Source organism: Pantherophis guttatus, chromosome 2, assembly GCF_059756535.1.
Source record: "Pantherophis guttatus breed Tessera chromosome 2, ASM5975653v1, whole genome shotgun sequence".
NCBI lineage: Eukaryota > Metazoa > Chordata > Lepidosauria > Squamata > Colubridae > Pantherophis > Pantherophis guttatus.
The window spans coordinates 180,833,438-180,854,768 of NC_142064.1; the positions used below are offsets into that span (position 1 = coordinate 180,833,438).

At 36.8% G+C, this 21,331-nt stretch overlaps 1 protein-coding gene across 1 annotated transcript in view; it reads left to right on the forward strand.

Moving 5' to 3' along the window:
- The window catches only part of DOCK2 (dedicator of cytokinesis 2), a 306,359-nt gene that overhangs the window by 62,893 nt on the left and 222,135 nt on the right, over positions 1–21,331 (forward strand). Inside the window, exons 23-25 of the mRNA XM_034406030.3 lie at positions 7,939–8,047; positions 13,884–13,954; positions 14,372–14,475. Of these exons, the coding sequence (XP_034261921.2) occupies positions 7,939–8,047; positions 13,884–13,954; positions 14,372–14,475 (284 nt within the window). The remainder of the gene's footprint in view (positions 1–7,938; positions 8,048–13,883; positions 13,955–14,371; positions 14,476–21,331) is intronic.

Sequence of the window (21,331 nt, forward strand, 5' to 3'; positions counted from 1 at the left end):
CGCCGATATTTAAGGTTTCTAAATCTTACATCATTAGAAAAGTAGATGAATGTAAATGGCAAGGCAGACTGGTTCTTCTTATCAGAAAATAGTTCAAAGATCATGAATAAAGTACAGTTATTAGGGTATGAAATTTGGTGAGCAAGATCTCACATTGATCAGAATAGTTTTAATAAAGCAATGTGTCTGGGAGACAGTCCATAAAGCAAGGCAAGCAGTTTGTTCCGGCAATAGGTATCATTTTGCGATGTGATGTGGATTGCGCAGACAGCAAAAATAAAAATATTTTTTTAAAATCACAAAATAGGCTCACATCTTGAACGATCTCAATTCACTATGATCTGTCTGTCTGTCTGCCTGTCTATCTCATCTATCTATCTATCTATCTATCTATCTATCTATCTATCTATCTATCTATCTATCATTTATCTAGTTTCTATTTTTACTTAATGTTGAGATTCCCTAGTGCCATCTTGGATGCTGCAGGCATTAATTTATGGTCTTCTGATTTGTACAATTAAATAATGAAACCAGAGGTTCCACTTCTTTCCTTAAACACATTATTTTGACTCATAACATACTGTAAACTGATTGTGACAATCTCCAGATCTTCAAATACCTTCAAATTCTCTTTTGATGTGAGAAGGAGAAAAGCAAAGGGCAACTTGCATTGTTGGCCGCACAATTCTCTGATTCTGAGCCATATTAACATGAAATATTTCAGAGAACCAACTCAATTAAATGTTGAAGATGTTTGAAATCTCTAAAGGATGTACTATTCAGGATGAAGGTGCACTCAATATCTGATTGATTAAACAGACTAATTGGATAGATACTGCATTTACCATGATAAATAAACTCAGTTGTTTTATATTGGAAATACATGCAAAAGAACAGAGACCATTTCTAAACTATATAAAAATTTGGAAGCAAGGTCAGTAGACACTGAAATGGTACACAAAAAGCACCACACTAAGCAGCAATTTGCTGCCTGGATGGAAGTTTTCAATCCTTATTAAAATCCACAAAGGTCCTAATAGCATTTGAAAAAGAGCAAGAGAGAAATTCAGCGCACCATTTTAATACTGTATAGCAATCTCTCCTTACTATAATTGTGTTCCTCTGAATGAACACATTACAGTTGTCAATGGGCCCAGGGAGGAGAAAGGATCTAAGAATCCAATCAAATGTGCAATCAACTTGTATATTCATTTCAAGCCTCTCGCCTTTGATTTGGGATAGTGGAAGCCTTTAGATACATACTTTCTAAGTATTACTTTTTAAGCAGAGATTCTTTTTTTTTCCCAATGTGCACTTTTATAAATAAGTCCAATTAAGTTTAGCATATAAAGCACCTTCCAACTCCACAGCGGTGAGGACTACTATGAAATCACACAATTACGTTCTCTGTCTCTGAAGAGCTGTATTTAGAATGAAGGTTTTTGATGTGAACCCTTTTAGCTAGGCTGTGAATTCTCCATTTAGACATAGTTTCTGACATTTCTTTTCTCCACCATAATGTGAAAACCTTGAAATACCTTCTCCAGAGGTTTGCATTATAATTTCTGTTTATATATCTTTTCTTGTGCCCCCCCCAACTCTCATAGTGTTTAATTTTCTTTCCTGTGTTCATTTTTGTTTTCTTCTCTTGGCGTATGCTTTCTGAGAAGACAGCTTTCATTACCATGATTGCTTCATCTGAAAAAGTTAATTAACTGATTTCTCAGCACTAAGGCTTAATTTTCAACAGAGCAAATTTTCATTCATACCAAAACCTTTTTTTTTTTTTTGGCTTTTCATCTGAACCATCTGAATTTATGCTTCCAATATTTTGGAATTCATCAAAGGATGTTCTATTACCACAGCGCCCATTTCTTGAGTAACCTTGTAAAACATGCTAACTGAAGTTATGTAGGGCAGGAGTCCCCAACCCCCATGGACTGGCATCAGTCTGCGGCATGCCAGAAACTGGTCTGCACAAACAAGCAAAACTCCATCTGTGGGATACAGGCCCCTTCCGGTCCACAGAAAAAAACTCTGACGGAATGAGGAGTTTGAAGTAACCTTCCCCTGGAGTGGGGAGGGAATGGGGATTTTGCAGTATCCTTCCCTTGTCATACCCACCACGCCACGCCCACCAAGCAACACCCACAGAACCAGTAGTAAAAAAATTTGAAATCCACCAATACATAAATCCATTTTAATATGCTATTCCTGGTATGTATGTTTTGTATATATACAGAGAAAGAAGCACTCTTGTAATCTTTGACTTTTAGGCTTGCTGTCAAACATCAGCCATAATACTAATGACTGTTTTGAACAATATGCAGGTTGTATTACACGAATGGCTATTTTATATGTGAAATTATGACTGAAATATTTCTGCACCTATATTGGTTCACACGGTCAGGAAGTTTCTCCTTAGTTTTAGGTTGCTTCTCTCTTTGTTCAGTTTCCATCCATTTCCATCCATCTCTCTTTGTTCAGTTTCCATCCATTGCTTCTTGTTTTGCCTTCTGGTGCTTTGGAAAATGCCTTCTTTCTGGCAGCCCCTTAAAAGCCTGTTGTCTATCACACTCTTGGGCAAAGCATGTGAGCCATTTCCTCCTTCCAGCGGTCCATGAAAGTGTATTTATAGTATGTAGATAATAAAGTTGAAAAAAAGTGAACAACATTTTTACAGAACTATAGATATGTTAAGGCTGGGTGTGACAAGGAATGGCTGGGAGGGGAGGGGCCAGGTGAGGCACCCCTTGACGTGACATTGAGTTGGCCATGCCTACCCAGTCACATGACCATCAAGCCACGCCCACTGTCACATGTCCATCAAGCCATGTCCACAAAATAAGCCACGCTCACAGAACCAGTAGTAAAAATTTTTAGAACCCATCCCTGTCTCAGATAGTACCAATTTTCCCAAGGTATTTGGAATAAATTAATGTTTTGATTACATTATTATATGACTGTGTTGGGAGAACTTCTAAAAAGTTTGCTTGGAGGACCATAGAACTCTATACAAGCCACTGCTTGAAAGCTAAGCCTGGCTGGGGCTGCTCAATATTTAGACGAGGGACCGCCAAAGCGTATTAGCTTTGTAGGCTTAAAAGGGAAACATCCTGTTAGAAAGCATTGGCTTCCATTCTGAATTGTTCCCAAAAGCAAGGCATAGTTAAGTCCATAGTTGAATGAGAAGCAGGTCCTGAAATCAGCTTTAAGGGTGGCTTTACTTTTGTAGCTGAAATAATCACACACACACACACATACACAACACAAACACACAGTGAATGGCTTTCCAAAAAGCTGTTCACAATTTTTTTAACATCCCTCTCATTCCTTGAACAAAAGCTTTTTCCTAAGATTGAGTTGGGTTTTTCCATGATGAAGCAGTTTCTGATTAGAATTCTCAGAATGTCTTTGAGGCAGAAGGGTTTCCTAGCTGATTCTATCCCCACTTAACAGTCTATGCATTATTTCCATGAGCATCTACAATTCTTCTGTCTGAATGGGGGCCATAAGAGACAACAAGAAGAGGGAGAAAAGAAAATAATAAGGAATAAAATGAACATTTTTGCCCATTCAAAGCTGATGTTGCATTCGTTCCAGATACGCCACACTATTTATAACTTACGTTATTACTTCTGTTTCTCTATTGTACTATTAAAATGTGTGGAGTATTATGACATGTGTCTAATTCATTATATGAGGGTAAGTTGAATTCTTCTCTAAATAGAAGTTCTGGACAAGATAGGCCATACAATTACATATATTTCCCTCTTTTGTTTCAGCCTCCCTGAATTGTTAGATTTATTTGCTAATAAAGAAGATTAAGTCATGTTTAATGACCGTTAATAAGCTGAATATAATAAAGGCCACAATGCTATTATTATCTAATGTAGATCTGGAACAGCCTTAATATTACTTTTAATTAGCAAGCTTTGAATGTTAATTTTTCTCTGCAAGGAAAAAAGAAAAGAAAATGGGGGGGAAAAAGCAGATGACATTTGATTCAATAAAATTATGCAACTAAAGCATGTATTTTTAACATTCTGTTTTGGAAAAATGGTGGAGATATAATATCCAGGGTGGTTGGCAGGGGTGAAATGCTACTGGTTCGGACTGTTTCGGCTGAACCGGTAGCGATGGCAGCGGATGTTTTGGAGAACTAGTAGCGACGGTAGCATGAGACTCCGCCCACCCTCCTGGTCTTCATTACTTCCTGCTTTTAATCAGGAAGTAACCTGTTTTTTACTCTCTGCGCATGCAGTGCGTGCACTTCTGAACCGGTAGGGAAGCAGGGGTGAAATCTAAAATTTGTTACTACCGGTTCTGTGGGCATGGCTTGGGGGGGGGGGTAATGTGACTGGGTGGGTGTGGCCAATTTTTTTTTTTTTTACTTTTAAAAGCATTTTTTCTACAACCTTTTCGGCTGAAGAGATTGCAGAAAAAAAATGCTTTTAGAAGGCTCTGACAATCAGGCAACCCAGCTGGGATCACCAGAGGCTTTTAAAGGCATTTTTTTTCTAAACCTCTTCAGCTGAAGAGGTTGTAGAAAAAATGCTTTTAAAAACCTCTGATGATCCCAGCTGAGGCACATGATCATCAGAGGCTTTCTTTTTTTTTTTCTTTTAAAAGCATTTTTTTGGCTGAAGAGGTTGTAGAAAAAATGCTTTTAAAAGTAAAAAAAACAGCTTCTGATGATCACGTGGCTCAGCTGGGCATGGGGGGGGGGGCGCAGAGATTTTTGCTACCAATTCTCCGAACCACCCGCCACCATCACTACCGGATCGAGTGATCCGGTCCGAACCAGGAACATTTCACCCCTGTAGGGAAGGTAAGTAGATTTCACTCCTGGTTGTTGGTAACCCAATTCATATTTGATGTCTCTTTTGTTATTATTTTATTTTACCTAGGGTGCATTCACATACCTTTTCTGTCCCAGGAAGATTTGACCTTAAGAATGAAAGCGATTGGCCCTTGCTTTCTTGAAAAACAAAGATGGGAGGACACAGCAGCTGAGGAATGCCCAAGGGAGCATATGGTATGCATATGCTCCCTTGCATTTCAGTCTGGGGAGGACTTAGAGCTAGCATGAGCACAAGACAAAAGCAGCTTAAATGGATAGGACCATATGCACCATAGCATCGGTTTACTTCTCTTCTGTCATGTTCTCGTCATATGCTAAATGAATGAATGGCCCTTTTAAATAATAACTTAACAAACTATAAGAGATCCAATCATAGTAGATACCTAAGAAATTCCTTTTTTGTAGCAGTGTAGAAATTTCCCTATACGTAGAGAGAGCACAGGTTATTGCTACATGCTTTGATCAAATATTATATCGATGGGAAGTTTAAGAAGAAAATTGATGACTCCTTTTATTATTTACTGATTTAAATTTATTAATCACCAAGTCCAGAGGATTCTGGATGGTATATAGTTTTATTTGTATTATGCCTTTATTGTTTACAAGCTTTGACTGTAGGTGAGCAAATATGGCTTGGCCCTAATCTGACCTAAATGCCATGTTTTAAATTGTTTTAAAAATAGATTTTTATTTTTAATCTGTTTGGGGTGTGTGCGTGTGTGTGTGTGTGTGTGTGTGTGTGTGTGTGTGTGTATAAAACACTAGAATGTGAACTATAAGGCTGATAAATAGTCTAAATGATGAATTATATAAAGAAGAGTTTAAAGAATATTTAGTTTAAATAAAGAACATTAACAGGGTAAAATCTAATAAGGATAGAGAAGAAACTGTAGCTACTACGGTATCTGTGGTTGGTTTTGAAGCAAGCCAATTTGAAAGGAACAGGTTAACAGAATCCATGATGCCTAATTCAAATAACAAACAATTTTAGCGAGGTTAACAATAAAAGCACTCAGAAATAGAAAGAGAAGATAGAAGAAAAGTACAATTTGTTACATTTGCTGTATAAAGCATAGGATAGTGTGACCTGACCAATACCTTTAAAGGAGAATGAAAAAGACCTTAATTAGTTATTGGAAGAATGCCCTAAATAATAGAGTACTTATTTATTGAAACAAACTGCCCACTGAAGTTGTAGGATCTGTGCTGGGAATTTTTGAGAATATTTATCCAGATAGTTTAAGGATATAAAAAGTTACCTCCTCTGGAATACTTTTGGTTCTAAGTTTTAAACAGCCATTAGACAAAATGCTTTCACTGGGTTCTGTCAGAATGTTACATCTGCATTTCCATGTAGGTTTTGCATGTATACATATATCCTTTATTTGGCTTGCCCATAGGGCTTATAAAATGGCCTAGCTTTCTCGTAAAGGAAAAGAGATTGAGAGGCATTTCCGCATCAACAGCTGTCATCATAGACTGATAGGGTTGGAAAGGACTTTGGAGGACTTCTAATTCAACTTTCAGTCCAGGGCAGAAATCTTTATATCATCCCAGGCAAATGGCTTGAAAATCTCCAGCAATAAAGCATCCATGACTCCAGGAAGTCCATAGCTTTTTCATTCAAGAAGTTTCTTCTTAGATTGAATATGGATGTCCCTCTGTAAAACCTTCCCCCATTCTTGCCCTACCTGCAGGTGCTATGGAGAATAAGACTGTACCGTTTCGCCTGCAACTCAAGTACTGCAAGCTGCTATCATATCTCCCCTTAGTTCCTTCCCTTTTAGGCTAACTTTGCTCAGTTTATATAACTGTTATTTGGAGGATTTAGTTCCAAGCCCTTTGTCATTTCTATTCTTTTCTGCATCATTTCCTTCTTTCTTGCATTATGGTGGCCAAAACTAGACACTATACTCCAAATGGGTCTGACAAATGCATCATGGGGTGGAATTATTACTTGTATTTATTTGTTTAAAATAGTTATGTACATAAATATTACATTGGGGTTGTTGATCTTTTTTGAGGGGTTTTTAAATGTAAGAGATTTTGATAGGAGAAATCCTGATTGACTCATTAGTTAATTTAACGACAATTCAAACTTTTATTACAGGATTTAATTCTTTATTAAAAATTGAATGAGTAGGAAAAATGGAATTTGTATAAATAGGCAAGTAAGCAACAATTTTCAACTAACCTTGTATGTATGCCAATTAAGAACAAAAGTATTCTTTAGTTGCATACTAAAGTAAGCAAGCTATTTTTTATCTAACTTGTTTTATTCAGAACATGTGATTGATGGGTAGGGTTTGATAGATAGGCAACTGAAAAGAATCCCCTCCTAGGATTTGTTTTGTCAGATGGGATTAATTTTAAAGAAATTATCCTCTACTTGAGTATGAGTCAGAGACCTGCCTTCTTGACTTTCATTTCAATAATGCCAGAAAAAAAATCTGTTTGATGGTCAGAGACAAATAGTCAGCAACATACACTTAGAGCAATAACCTTGCCAATTTTAAGATGTGTGGACTTCAACTTTCAGCTTTCCTCATGCTAGAAGTTCTAGAAGTTAAAGTTTACACATCTTAAATTTGCTAAGATTTAGAAACACTGATTTAAAGAACAGTGTGTTCCAGTCAGAAAGTTGCATTAGATGACTCAACTGGATGATGATGATGATGATGCTATCCATTCAGGTGTGTCCGATTCTTGGTAATTCAATGGGCCAGGTCTCTCCACATCTTCCAATCTTACACTATTTCTTTGAATTGTTCTATGCTCTGGCTGGTGTCAGTTTTGATGGTGTCCAGCCACCATGTTCTTTGGTGGCCTGGTTTCCTTTTACTGCTAACTCTTCCAGACATAACTGCTTTCTCCAGTAATCCAACAGATTTTGGGATAATTCCTTAAAAGCTTTAACAGGAAGGGAGGAAAGGGTGCTGGATCCATGATTGGATCTGGAAGTATTTTTTTGAGTTATACAACATGCATTTGGTGTAATAATATTCAATGCCTTTTCTTGTTTGACTGAAGCTCAGGTTTGAAATGCTATTCTGTATTTTTTTCTTCCCTTTCAGACTATATGAAGGTAAAGAACTGACAGAATTTGAAGAAGCCATGAGGAGGCTTTTTGAGTCAATCAACAACCTGATGAGAAGCCAACATAAAACAGCTATTTTATTACAGGTTTGCTTATTTTTTTCCTTCAGTGCTTTAGAGTGTTTCTCAAACTTGGCAACATTAAGATGTGTGGACTTCAACTCCCAGAATTCTCCAGCCAGAATCCTGGGAGTTAAAGTCCACACATCTTAAAGTTGCCAAGTTTGAGAAACACTGCCTTTAATAAAAGTGCATAGGAAAAGTGTAACTAGGGTGGTGTTTGTTAACTTCCATTCCAAACATGAACTTTCTTCTGATTTAACTATTCTTTAGTCGTGCAACTTGTATGTTTTGGGTCATTGTCTTGCTGCATATTGCATTGTTCCTTGAGCATCACAGACAGTTCACAGACAAATATTCTGTAGAACTGTTCTGTAGAATTTTCTGGTATAATATACATACCAATTACAATTTGGTTCCTGGTCTACTCTTTTATGTTTCCATGTTTCTCTGTTTCCTTAGGCTAGTGAGGATCTAGTGAGTTAGCTAGCTCCTTGACCTTTGTTCCAAATGTTGGTTTAGAACCTTAGGCCACATTTGGAGTGGGTGGAGCACTGGTTCAGCCAGCAGTTCAGTCATTTCATTGTGGCTTGATCAATGTGGCTGAAGAGGGATCTCTGATTTTTAGGTGATTATGCATTGCTGACCTAGGGTAATCCATACTGATTTCCAAGTTATTGTAATGATACAAGAACTGACAAAGTCCTCAACTTACAACAGTTCATTTAGTGATCATTCAAAGTTGCAAAAGCTCTGAAACCACTTTTCACAACCGTTGCAGCATCCCCATGGTCACATGATCAAGACCCTTGGCAACTGACTCATATTTATGACAGTTGCAGTGTCCCAGGGTCATATGATCACCTTTTGTGACCTTCTGACAATGAAAGTCAAAGGGGAAGCCAGATTCATTTAACAACTGGGTTGCTAACTTAAAAACTGCAGGGATTCACTTGACAACTATGGCAAGAAAGGTCATAAAATAGGGCAAAATTCACTTAATAACTGTTATCATTTAGCAACAGAAATTTTGGACTCAGTTGTGGTTGTAAGTCAAGGTCGGTATATGTTATCTTTTGCTCTAAAGGTAAAAGGTAAAGGTTCCCCTCGCACATATGTGCTAGTGATTCCCGACTCTAGGGGGCAATGCTCATCTCGTCTCAAAGCCGAAGAGTCAGCACTGTCCAAAGACATCTCCATGGTCATGTGGCTGGCATGACTAAACGCCAAAGGCACACAGAACGTTGTTACCTTCCCACCAAAGGTGGTCCCTATTTTTCTACTTGCATTTTTACATGCTTTCGAACTGCTAGGTTGGCAGAAGCTGGGACGAGTAACTGGAGCTCACTCCGTTACGCGGCGCTAGGGATTTGAACCGCCGAACTGCTGATCTTTCTGATCTACAAGCTCAGTGTTTTAGCCACTGAGCCACCACGTCCCTCATCTTTTGCTCTACAATTGCTCAAAACTAATTCTGCCTTTCACAAAGTCTACCGCTTGTCCTTGAAAAAGAATTGTTTTACAAATATGTGAAAATACATGCTGATGTACCAAGCAGGTTAAGCGGAGATTGATTTATCTGTTTGGACATCCTGTGTGTCATTTTGTTTTTTGAGGTCATATTATGAAATCTTGTAACCCAAGTAATCCTGTTGCTAAGCTCTGGACAATCAATCAGGCTGCAACATAGCACAACTGAGCACTATAGTAAAGAAAACAACAATAACAACAACAACATAAATTCTCCTTTGAATCCTACCTTTCCAGTTTAGTGTTTAAGATCTGCAGATTGGAACATCTAGTATAAAACTCAAAGTAATAAGGCTAAAAATGGATGAAGCAGATGTCTCGCCTTTTAAAAAACTATTTAAGTACCAGGTAACATTGTTTGCTTTAAGCTGCAATCCAGAGACTATCGTTGACTCTAGGGGAGAAAAAAAAGAAGGTATCTAAAGAAATCCTTTTGTATAATTTTTGTCTTTATCTTTTATATCAGTGAGACTGGAAACAGTTTTGGTTTTGCAGTGCAGTTTAGACAATAATTGATAGCTCACACAAAGAGGCAATTTTAAAGGTGTAGGTATTTAGAAATCAAAGGTATCCTCAGCATGCCCTAATATAATAAATGATAGTTTATGGATGAATATTTTAGGATTGTTGCAGTAGGATGGGGAGAGGTTGAAACCACAAGGAAAGGAAATGCATCTTTTATGTGAGCTTTCTGCAGTGGGAAAAGATAAGGTGCCAAATATATTAGAAAAGGTAGACACAAAAATGGAAATACCACAGCAGTGTGTACATGAGCTGGGTATCAATGAGATGGAAGAACCACTTCAGTCATAACATTAAGCTTAGCAAATGATGCAGAATGAAACTGCAGAAATAATCTTAGTTCTGGCTCTAGGTTTAGAAGGAGACATTTCCCACCCTCTCAAGAGTTTTTTTTTTAGAAACTTCTGGCTTGTATAGAGTGTTTTTGTTAAAGGGATCTAGCAATGCCATGAAAAGTCAGTTTCGATTTCCTATTCCTCTCTAAATAATTAGAATAATTTTATGTCCTTGACCTGAAGAGAATGCTGTCACTGTCAGGCACTTAAAATAAAAGTAGCTCAAGGTGGAGAAAGGAGGGTAAAATTTTATGTGTCTAACATTGTTTAAAGGCATATTGTGGAAGGAGTGATGAAAATGCATATATTCATGAGCATATCTCAAGTTCATATTCTTATCACATTGTATTAATTATTCTTGGGAAATTTGAGCTTCTGGATTCTTTAGACATTATTCTTTCTTAGAGACAGATTACACAAGATAAAAATGATTTAGGTCAAGATTTTTGAAGGACTATCTGAATCCTTATGAGCTTGTTTAAATGTAGAGATCAGCCTTGGAGGTTTAGCTATAAAAATCAACAGATTTTGCCCCATTATTACTTTCTCTCTTAGGTAGAATTTTGCTGAGATAGTGATTTGATTAAATGTTCTTTATTACTACTATTTTTAAATAGTATGACTCCTTGCTTGTGAAATAGTTTAAACTTTTATTATCGATGGCTGCATTTTATTACAATATTATTTTTGCACGTTTATGTTTCCAGCTGTTTTGAAGGTAAAACAAACAATCCCTAGAATTGTTGAGCACAAAAGATCAAGATCAAGATCAACATAAAGATAACATAATAGAAGTCATGCAAGCTGTACATCACCCTAAGTTTCTTGAAAGATATATGGGATAAAAATACATAATACATTTTAATTCACCAGGTTCCTTTACCCTAGCAGTACTATAAAAATGACTTTTCATGTTAGCTCTCTTGATGGAATGAAGGTCCATCAATGAATACTATGTCTTGAAAATGGAGCTGAAATGGAATCAATCACACAATGGTTAGAACATAAGAAGAGTCTGATTGATGAAGCCATGGCAGGCACATGGCATGAAAGTCAAAGAGAGACGGTGACCGTCTGTTGAAGTGATGATGCCCCCTCTGTCCTTTTTTAGTTTGTAATATCTTAATTTTGCTCATATATTTTGGCACCTAATGAGAAGAGAGGAGTCACTGGGAAATGATGTTAGGAAAGATTGAAGGCAAAAGGAAAAGTGGATGTCAGAGGATGAGATGGTTAGATAGTGTCATTGACACAGTGGGCATGAATTTGGGCAAACTCTGGGAGAGAATGGAGGACTGGAGGGCCTAATGTGCTATGCTCCAAAGGGTTGTGAAGAGTCGGACACAACAAAAATCTTAATTTTAACTTCATTCTTAATTCTGTTTTAACTTTGCTGTATTTATGTATATAAACCAGTTTTACGTGTTAATTGTAAACCACCCAGAGTCATTTAGATGAGGTAGGCAGTGTAGAAATGAGATTAATAAAAAAATAAATGTTAGTTGCTCAGAAGGATGAGGTGGATTCATAGCCCTTTCCTGCTGTTCTTTCTCTGCAACTGGTGTTCAGAAGCATCTTATACTCCTGGAAGGGAAGCTTGTTGTCAATGACTTTTTATTGCATATTTACTTTCCATTGCAAATTATAGCAGTGTAATATTTGGCGGGTCATTTGCACTTCTTCATATATGTAGTCTATGGAAGGTACAAACAATATTCTCATAACTCTAGTGTTTCTCTGTTAGACAGCATTATTGGACAATATATTCTTGGGGAAAAAACTTAAAAAGAACTTTTTATTTCTTTTTTGCCATGGTTTCAGTTCTACTGCCATGACAGTAAAAGAGCACAAAGACTTGTTTTCTGGTTACCAAACTTGAGAGACTCTTAATTTTCATCACGTATCCTCTACAGTTCATAAATTTGTTGTGATGGAACCAGCTAAAATATTAAAGTTGTAGTGGGAGTAGTCAAATACCCCTTCATAAATATTCAACAGCCATGAACATGGCTAATATTCTGAGTGGCTTTGCTTATTAGGAACATTTTTTTTTCAGGCTAAAACATCAAAGTAGGCAGAGGCAAATACAACCGATATACTTGTATATATACTGTATTTTTTGGACTATAAGATACTCCGGACTATAAGACACACCTAGCTTTTGGGGAAGAAAACAAGAAAAAAAATATGCCTCTGCCTCCCAGCCATTTGGCTCCTTGCAGCAGACAGCAAACAGCCTGGTCAGCTTCAGCACAGCATGATTTAGCACGAACAGCTGATTGGCGGTCGGATCTGCCTCCTGGAATACCACTGATCAGCTGTTCCAGGCTGTGGGGATCACTGCCGCCCATCGAGCTGTTGCCACCCATCACCACTGCCACCTATCGCCACTTCCACACGCCCCATTTTCGGCCTCCATGCACCCCATTTTTGGCCTCCGTATGCCCCATTTTTGGCATAATAGATGGCAGCACCAATGGGCAGCGCTGGTGCCAATGGGCGATGGCAATCCCCACAGCCTGGAACAGCTGATCTGTGGTATTCTGTGAGCCAGATCCAACCACCAATCAGTTGCTTGTGCTAAATCAGGCTGTGCTGAAGCCGACCAGGCTGTTTGCTGTCTCTGTAAGGAGGCAAATGGCTGGGAGGCAGAGGCCGAAGGGTGAGGGCTGGTGGGTGGGTGGGGCTTCAGTAACATTCGCTCTATAAGATGCACAGACATTTCCACCACTTTTTTGGGGGAGGGGTACATCTTATAGTCCAAAAAATATGGTATAGGAGATATACCACTTAGAAAAATTTCCTAAATCAGACCCCAAGATGTTATTGCTTTTTAGTGGTAAACATATAGCTGTACTGGTGAGAAAAAAATGTTACATACATGATTTGCTTAATCTTGCTTAATCTTCCTGAAGCCTATGCTCACATTATAGTGATCTAATTTGGCCATCAGAATCTAGAATTCAGGATAGGGAGGGATCTCTGCTGGTTCCCATAAGCCCAGTAACTTTTTTTTTCAGAAGGAAGCTACTTAAAATCGGAACCTTCCCAAAGAAAGAAAATGTATGCCTATTATACACAGTAGCAGCCATTTCTAGAAAATCTAGATTGTTAAGGATATATGGAAGATCAATTCACCATGAAAACAGTGTCTCTAAATGACTTGACAGTGGAGTTTGATAAAGTCCACATATAATTGTCATAGGTATGAGTCAATAGCAGGAGACCTAGGGAAAAAAATTACATGCTGTAATATTGGTAAATGAAAAGTTAATGATAAGGTATTTCTCAGTAAAAGTAGTCTGGAAGATGTTGTTGGTTTCTCCATACTCTCCAGAGTCCAGTTTACTAAAGACAAGCTTCTGGATATATAGGTCCTGTTTTGGACTTTAGTGAAATATAGTTCTAAATTATGTAAGCTTAAATGAATTTTTGAAAAACAGAAAATATGATCAACTATGTTATTTTTCTTTCAGATGGCCGCCTTGAAGTATATTGCATCTGTTCTCCAAGATGTAGAAACAGTCTTTGATGTCAGACTGCTCAGGTGAGATGACATTTGGCATTCCAAAGCATCAGGACATTTAGATGCCTGCAATTTTGGCGTGCATCTTCAGATAGTCACGTTGCAGGTTGCAGGTTGCAGTACATTCCTGGCATAAATCTCGACTCTGCTGGTTCAGTCTTACATAATTTCAAGCATAATGTAAGCAATACCATTTGCATAAGAAACTTGCCCAGAAAGCATGAAATTCATTCAACTAGATATAGAGCCTTTAATTTTTTATTCATTAAGTTTTTTTCCAATTACCTTGCTATACACAAGGGACTCCGTGTGGTTTCTTATTTGTTTAATATTACCTTTTCTCAAAAAAATCTCCTCATACTCTTTGCATGACTGTCTTAAGTCTTAGCAATTTCCTGACCAAACATTTTGATCGATCTTATCTTTTTTTATCTACAGCCAGCTTTTACATGAATTTTTCGCCTGCATTCCAGCAAAGTTGCAGAAGCAAAAAGTTCAATCAATGACAGAAATTGTACACAGCAGTCTCTTTAAAAAACAAGGTAAGTAACAGAACCATTTTAGTGTTCATAAAGACCTCTTCAAAGATCATAGGTATGGCTCCTTCTTCTAAAGTTGCATTAGCAAACTTAACCATCCCAAACCACTATAATTTTTGGTTTCAAAATCATTAGTTTAATACTAAAAGAAATATGTGTTGTACTACCTCGGTTCTCACAAAATGGATTTTGCTTGTGTTTGGCATAAATCAGTAACTTTCTTCTACCCAGGATTGCACCATAATTCATTTGGCCTCCCTGGGGCCATAAGTGGAATAGCTACAATATTATATTAGACTTAGAATAACTTTATTGTCACTTTGAATGTACACTAATCGGCATACATTAAAATGAAATTTTGTTATAAAAACTCTCAAAGGGTCATCACCTCCAATATACACTACAGAAACATGACAAAATAAATAAATTAATTAATACAAAATTAGGAATATACCCACATATATTATATGACACATTATGAGAATGGGTAGAGCCAAACTAGTCTAAGAATTAGAGGCTCATAGGGCACACTCTGATAGAGTTTCTTATGAAGCAGAGCTGCTTTTTTGCCATCTCATTTGGGCCTCTTATCTGGCAGTATTTATTATTAACCAGAACTATGGTATTTGGTTTGGTTCTTGCTGAATAACTTTTTGAAAGTATTCATATGAAATTTGGCAATATTTGTTCCCTCAGAACAAGCAAGTTTCATGAACACTTATGTCCAATCTACCAAGAAATAAAAATAAAAATTAGCATTTTTCTTGTTTTGGTCTTTGCAAAGTAATCCCAATTCCAGATTATTATTAATGGTAAGAAAGTTGGAACCTGAATGATGATAGATAGATGATGGCTGGCTGGCTGGCTGGCTGGCTGGCTGGCTGGCTGGCTGGCTGGCTGGCTGGCTAGATAGATAGATAGATAGATAGATAGATAGATAGATAGATAGATAGATAGATAGATACAAAGGAAAAGCCACTGCAATGTGATATTTTCCAATTGCAGTATAAGGAAGAAGCGTTTGATGTGAATCCTGTCTCAAATGGTTATCATGGGTGGAAAGTGATTAGCCTAGAGGAGAATCTGGAACAGGGGTGAAATGCTCCCAGTTCGGACTGGATCGCCTGATCCGGTAGCAATAGGAGTGGGTGGTTCGGAGAACCGGTAGCAAAAATCCTGCGCACTCCCCCCCATGCCCAGCCGAGCCGCACGATCATCAGAGGCTGTTTTTTTTTACTTTTAAAAGCATTTTTTCTACAACCTCTTTGGTTGAAAAAATGCTTTAAAAAAAAAAGCCTCTGATTGATTTATTTATTTATTGATTTATTGATTTATTTATTTATTTATTTATTGATTTATTTATTTATTGAATTTCTATACCGCCCTACTCCCGAAGGACTCAGGGCGGTGTACAGCCATGAAATAAAACACATAGATATACAAAATTTAAAATCAAATAAAATGAATTAAATAAATTTGGCTGAATTAATACCCATAATTTAAAATACCCATAATTTTAAAATACATTAAAAATTTAAAATTTACACTTAAAAGGGAGAAGATTTAGGCGAGGCCCGCTTGATGAAATAAAGATGATCGCGTGACTCAGCTGGGATCATCAGAGGCTTTTAAAAGCTGAAGAGGTTGTAGAAAAAAAAATGCCTTTAAAAGCCTCTGGCGATCCAGCTGAGTTGCCTGATCGTCAGAGGCTTCTAAAAGCATTTTTTTCTGCAACCTCTTAAAGTTGTAGAAAAAAATGCTTTTAAAAGTAAAAAAAAAAAAAAAAAGTTGGCCATGCCCACCCAGTCACATTACCCCCCCCCCCCACCAAGCCAGGCCAATTTTAGATTTCACCCCTGGAACCATGCCATTTGTTTGGACAATATGTATTTTAGAGTTGGGAAAAAAATTATCTCCTTTAGAGGGATGGACTCCTGGTCATAGTTATAAGCAGTGATCTTTCTCACTGATTCCATACGGCCAAGAGAGGCAACCCATTCTGTTCTCCAAAATGCCTTTTGAAAGATACCATAACTCCTTTTGGACTGTTATCAGTGAGGAATAACAGCAACTGGTGCTTTGTCTTAGTGTAGCACATGATCCTGGTTTCTTTGTAAAAGGTGTATTTGCATGCAGCATGAGAGAAGCCAGGCCAATAAATTTTATACAAGTTCTAATTAGTTAGCAAATTTTAGGTACATTGAAAATTTCTACAACATTACTTAGATCAAATGTTAAACTAACTGGAATCTACATTTCCTCTAGGATTTCACTGGGGATATCTCATCCCATTAGTTACTTTAAAAGTAAGTTATGTCAAAAACCATTAAAGGAAATCTATAACTTAATAACAATATGGAAAGGTTATTCAGAATGTTTTCAACTATTCATGAAAACATTTGCAAACAGCTACGTCTCATTTTTGATTGTAAGAAAGCCATTAATTATGCCTGGGGAAAGCTTATGTGATTGTTCCAAAGAGTTTTATAAAATATGATGAAAAGAAATTATTTTCACATCTCAATGTTATGTTTTCATCTAGAAGATTTAAATCAGTCAAAATAAGATTTCTTTTGTAATAATTTAAATGTTACATAAAAGTGACTTTTGAATTAATGAATATAAATATGATGGGATCTGATGCTTTTACCCCTTTCCCTCTGTTGCTTTTGGTCTTCATATCTTAAAAGCAAAACAAATAGACGGGTGGTAAAAATTGAAGGCTAATATCAATATTCTTTAAAAGATATTGGAGGTTTAAAATTAGAATTAGGGTGAGTTACATTTAGGAATGTAACATAAAATTTGAAATCTGTCTGGGATCTTTTTGAGTCAGATATCTCCATTAAAGGACACAAATTAAACAGCAAATCTTGCTGGGGAGACATTTTTTCCCCTTTAAGTGACTGCCCAATTACTTGATAAATCTGTCAACTGAACCTTTCTTACATGCCAAATAATTTATGATGGGCACAGTTTCTGCATTTTAAAAAACTGTAGCTGCTCTTTAAAAAAAGTACTGTTAGTTTTAGCAAGACAATGTGAAGCTGTTAATTCAGGTCAGTGGCTAATTCCATGAGTGAGTTCACATGAGATACCAGAGCACAAACCAGTCAACCACTGGTGTCATCACCAGTCAAATTGTGCAAACCCAATGCACCTGTTTGGTGTAATAGTTTAGCATGCAGATCCAGAAAATGGGGTTAATTGGAAAAATTATGGATCAGTACTTCATGTATATATGAATCTGTATCAATTCACTGGTACATTAAGAGAAGACAAAACCTCAACATCTCAATACTTGATGGCACTAATTAAGTGCCATTAAATTTGTTAGCGCTTACCACTTTTGAGTAGGTCTGAATAGGATTGCAGGGTTAGAATCTTGTTTACTTTGCCATGTGTAAAACACTTAGCAAAAATATATATAACCACATGCATAATATGTTTATTAAAATAAAATAAAATAAGAACACTTTGAAAATTGCAAAAGAACTGTCACAGTGACATAGCGTACTTGGGAAATTATCTTGAATCCAAGCATATTGACAAGGGACTCCATGGTACAAAAACATCTGCTGAACTAGAGAAATGCTACAAATAGTTTTGCATGAAGTGATGAGATTCTATATGGCCTAGAGCAGGGGTGTCAAACTCGATTTCATTGAGGGCTGCATCAGGGTTTTGTTTGAACTTGAGGGCCAGGTGGGCGTGGCCAGGGTGGCATGGCCATCTCAACATCACTAATGTTGGGAGCATCTGTGGTGGTTTGAGAGCTGTGCCAGTGAAAACGGAGCTCGGGAGGGTTGCAGGAGGCCATCACAACCGAAAATAGAGCTTGTGTGTGTGTGTGTGTGTGTGTGTGTGTGTGCGGCCCTCAGAAGCTCTATTTTGCTGGCAGGGGCATTGCGGGCTGGTCCTTCACTGTTTCTAGGGTGGCCCCACGGGCCAGATCTAAACATCCCATGAGCCGGAACCAGCCCGTGGGCCTTGAATTTAACACCCCTGGCCTAGAGGATAATCCAAAACATTTTGCAAAATGTATGAATTATTAAATTATGGTACATACCTCTGAAAGTTACAGCAGAAAGAATTCCTGCAAAATCATCTCTCCAGATATAGGGAGGTCTTTCGGGATGACTTTCTGTCATCAAACAATTTTTTTCCATAAGGAATAATAATGTAGTGAGTCACAAGGTATTGTGACATGTTAGTTATTCTAAAGTAGGTATTCTAAAGTAAGGTTGATAGGATACATATAATTTTTACATTCTTCAAAAGTAAATGGAAACAATGCAGTGAATTCTCTTTCCCATGATTCTCCTCTTCCCCTTCAACTCCTTTTCCCAATTGTTCTTTAGAAGTGAATTACTCCTACATCTAAAGTCAACTAAAATAATAATAAAAAAAACATTTCAATGGGAAATGACAAACAAACCCACCATCACTTATGTGCTTTATATCAGCTGTAAAGCAACATTTCTTTTGAATAAAGTTCACTTCTTAAGACGTCTAATGAGGCTATAAGTATGTTACACAGTTCTTAAGACAAATTAAAGGAGTCGTTTGCTATTGCTTTTTTCAGGAGGTTTTTTTTTCCTGATTTCCCTATGCCTGGTGCTCTCCTATCCAAGCACAAATCAAATTTGACTTTTTTTCAAGGTCTGCCCAGATGTCTCCAAAGTAGGATAATTGACATCCTTTATGAAAATGGAATATCTTACTGTAGACAAGTCTAAAGCATTCCTATAGTAAAAATTCATAATTTTGGAATTGCATAAATACAGAAGTACTTTGGTAGTCAACTGCTTTGAAACTCATCAAATTTGGTACTCAATGCATTTTGATGCAAACATTTTATTTTGGTACTCATTGTTTCTTTGGTACTCAACGCACGAGCTTGTCAGCTGCCTTGTGACTCATCACATTATTCCTTATGGGAAAAATTTGTTTGGTACTCATCATTTTTTGTATCCATTGCTTCTCCTGGAATCAATTAACAATGAGTACCGGTGTATCACTGTATGCATATTTTTAAAAGGACATCCTGTTAATTATAAGCATATTGCAACATGAAGTGTATATACTGCAATAATCTTAGATGCAGTTTTCTTATCCAAAAATTCCTTAGTCAAGAAGTCTCTTGAGTTATATAATTTGTTTTAGCATTTTTCTATTCAAATTACAACCAAAGTCCTGCTGTTCTGTTTTCTTAAGGTCAAAACAGGAAGATTTTTTTTTTTTGTATTACCCAACTGTTAAAGTTTAAAAAGTGGGAAGACTGGGAAGGCTACTATGATTAGAAAACTAGCTATGCAGCATAGACACCAATTGTATTACATCTGAACCTCAGCCTCAATCTCTTTCTATAGAGCAAACACAAGCCAGTACTAACTAAAACCATCTCAGAAGAACTCAGTTCAGTGGCCAAAAAAGTTTTATTGGCCACTTTAAATGGATAGAACTGTGTTGAGTTGAACTTCAATTGAAATCATCTTTACTTTATTTTGGTTTGGCATCATGGTAAAAGGAGACTCTAAAATAGTAAGCAAGATACTACTATGTTTTAAATGAATTTAAAGGTATATATTTTCAGAATACTTATTTTTAGTTCAAAGTTGCTTCTCCTAATTCTCACAGCAAATTTACAGTTAACTAAGATCAGCTTGTTTTGGAAGATCACTGAGGTAGGAACAAGGTTGATCAGGAGCTTGATACAGTCTTAACCCCACTTAAGAACCTGTCTCTAAAGTATATTTCTGTATATACATTTAAACAGTTCCTTTATATTGCAGCCTTATGGCTAGTCACATGCACTGGTAATTCTGAGGCATGTCCTGCAGGTCAAGAAATTCTACACAAGCTAGTAAAGAAACAGCTATCTTGTATAATCAATATTGTTTTCCACCAGTACAGATAAAACTAATTCAGATATAACATTTTATTTTTTTAGATGATGGAAATTAAGAATTGATTGTCTACTTTATTTAAAGACATCTGAAATGGAACAGGAATAAACAGCTATATAAATTTCTATTAGCACTAATAAAAAGCCAATATAGCTAAATTAAAGGCTAGAAAGATAATGATTATGTTATCGTAATAGCAAAGATTAGCATGCTAAGTTGGTTATTAGTTAATTCATGTCCATGATGAATGGAAATCTGCATGAAATAGTTTGCAATATTTCATAAATAGTAGGCAGACCATCTTTTTTTCCTGCTTCATAGCAATTAGTATATATTCCAATTTTCTCTTATACAGAATACTTAAGTTTATAATTAGGTACAGTAAACAGCAACATAAACGGGTTATCCATTTCTGTTATATATGCACAAAATATTGTTTCCCCACAGTAAGAGATGTTTAAAATCTATGACGCATATTTTGAAACTAACTGGGTATAGATTATTATAGGATGGCGGGAAAAAAGGTTCTAAGTGATAGCTCGTTTTCCATTCAGAAACAGAATAAGAAAGAATACTCTTCTCGGTCAAATGGAAACTGACTGCACGAGCGCTGCATAAATGGAGTCAAAGGAAATTCCACATGGCTGACCATACCTACATGGCATCATTCACACAGGTCTCCATCCATATAGTACTTGTCTCCGACAAAACTCTGAGCATTTCAAATATGACAGGTTGTCTGCTCACAGTTTTAACACATCTGGGGGACAATAGGAGGGCAACTCTGTCTTAATTATCCACTCCCAACTTCTCCTACTGCTGAAGCACGTTCCCATCACTTTTGAATATAGGCATTTTAATTGTCCTGTCTCAGTTAATTTACACCTGCTGTTTCAGCTTTCCTTTTCACTCAATAACTTTTTCAGCTCCATAATGACACAAACATTTAG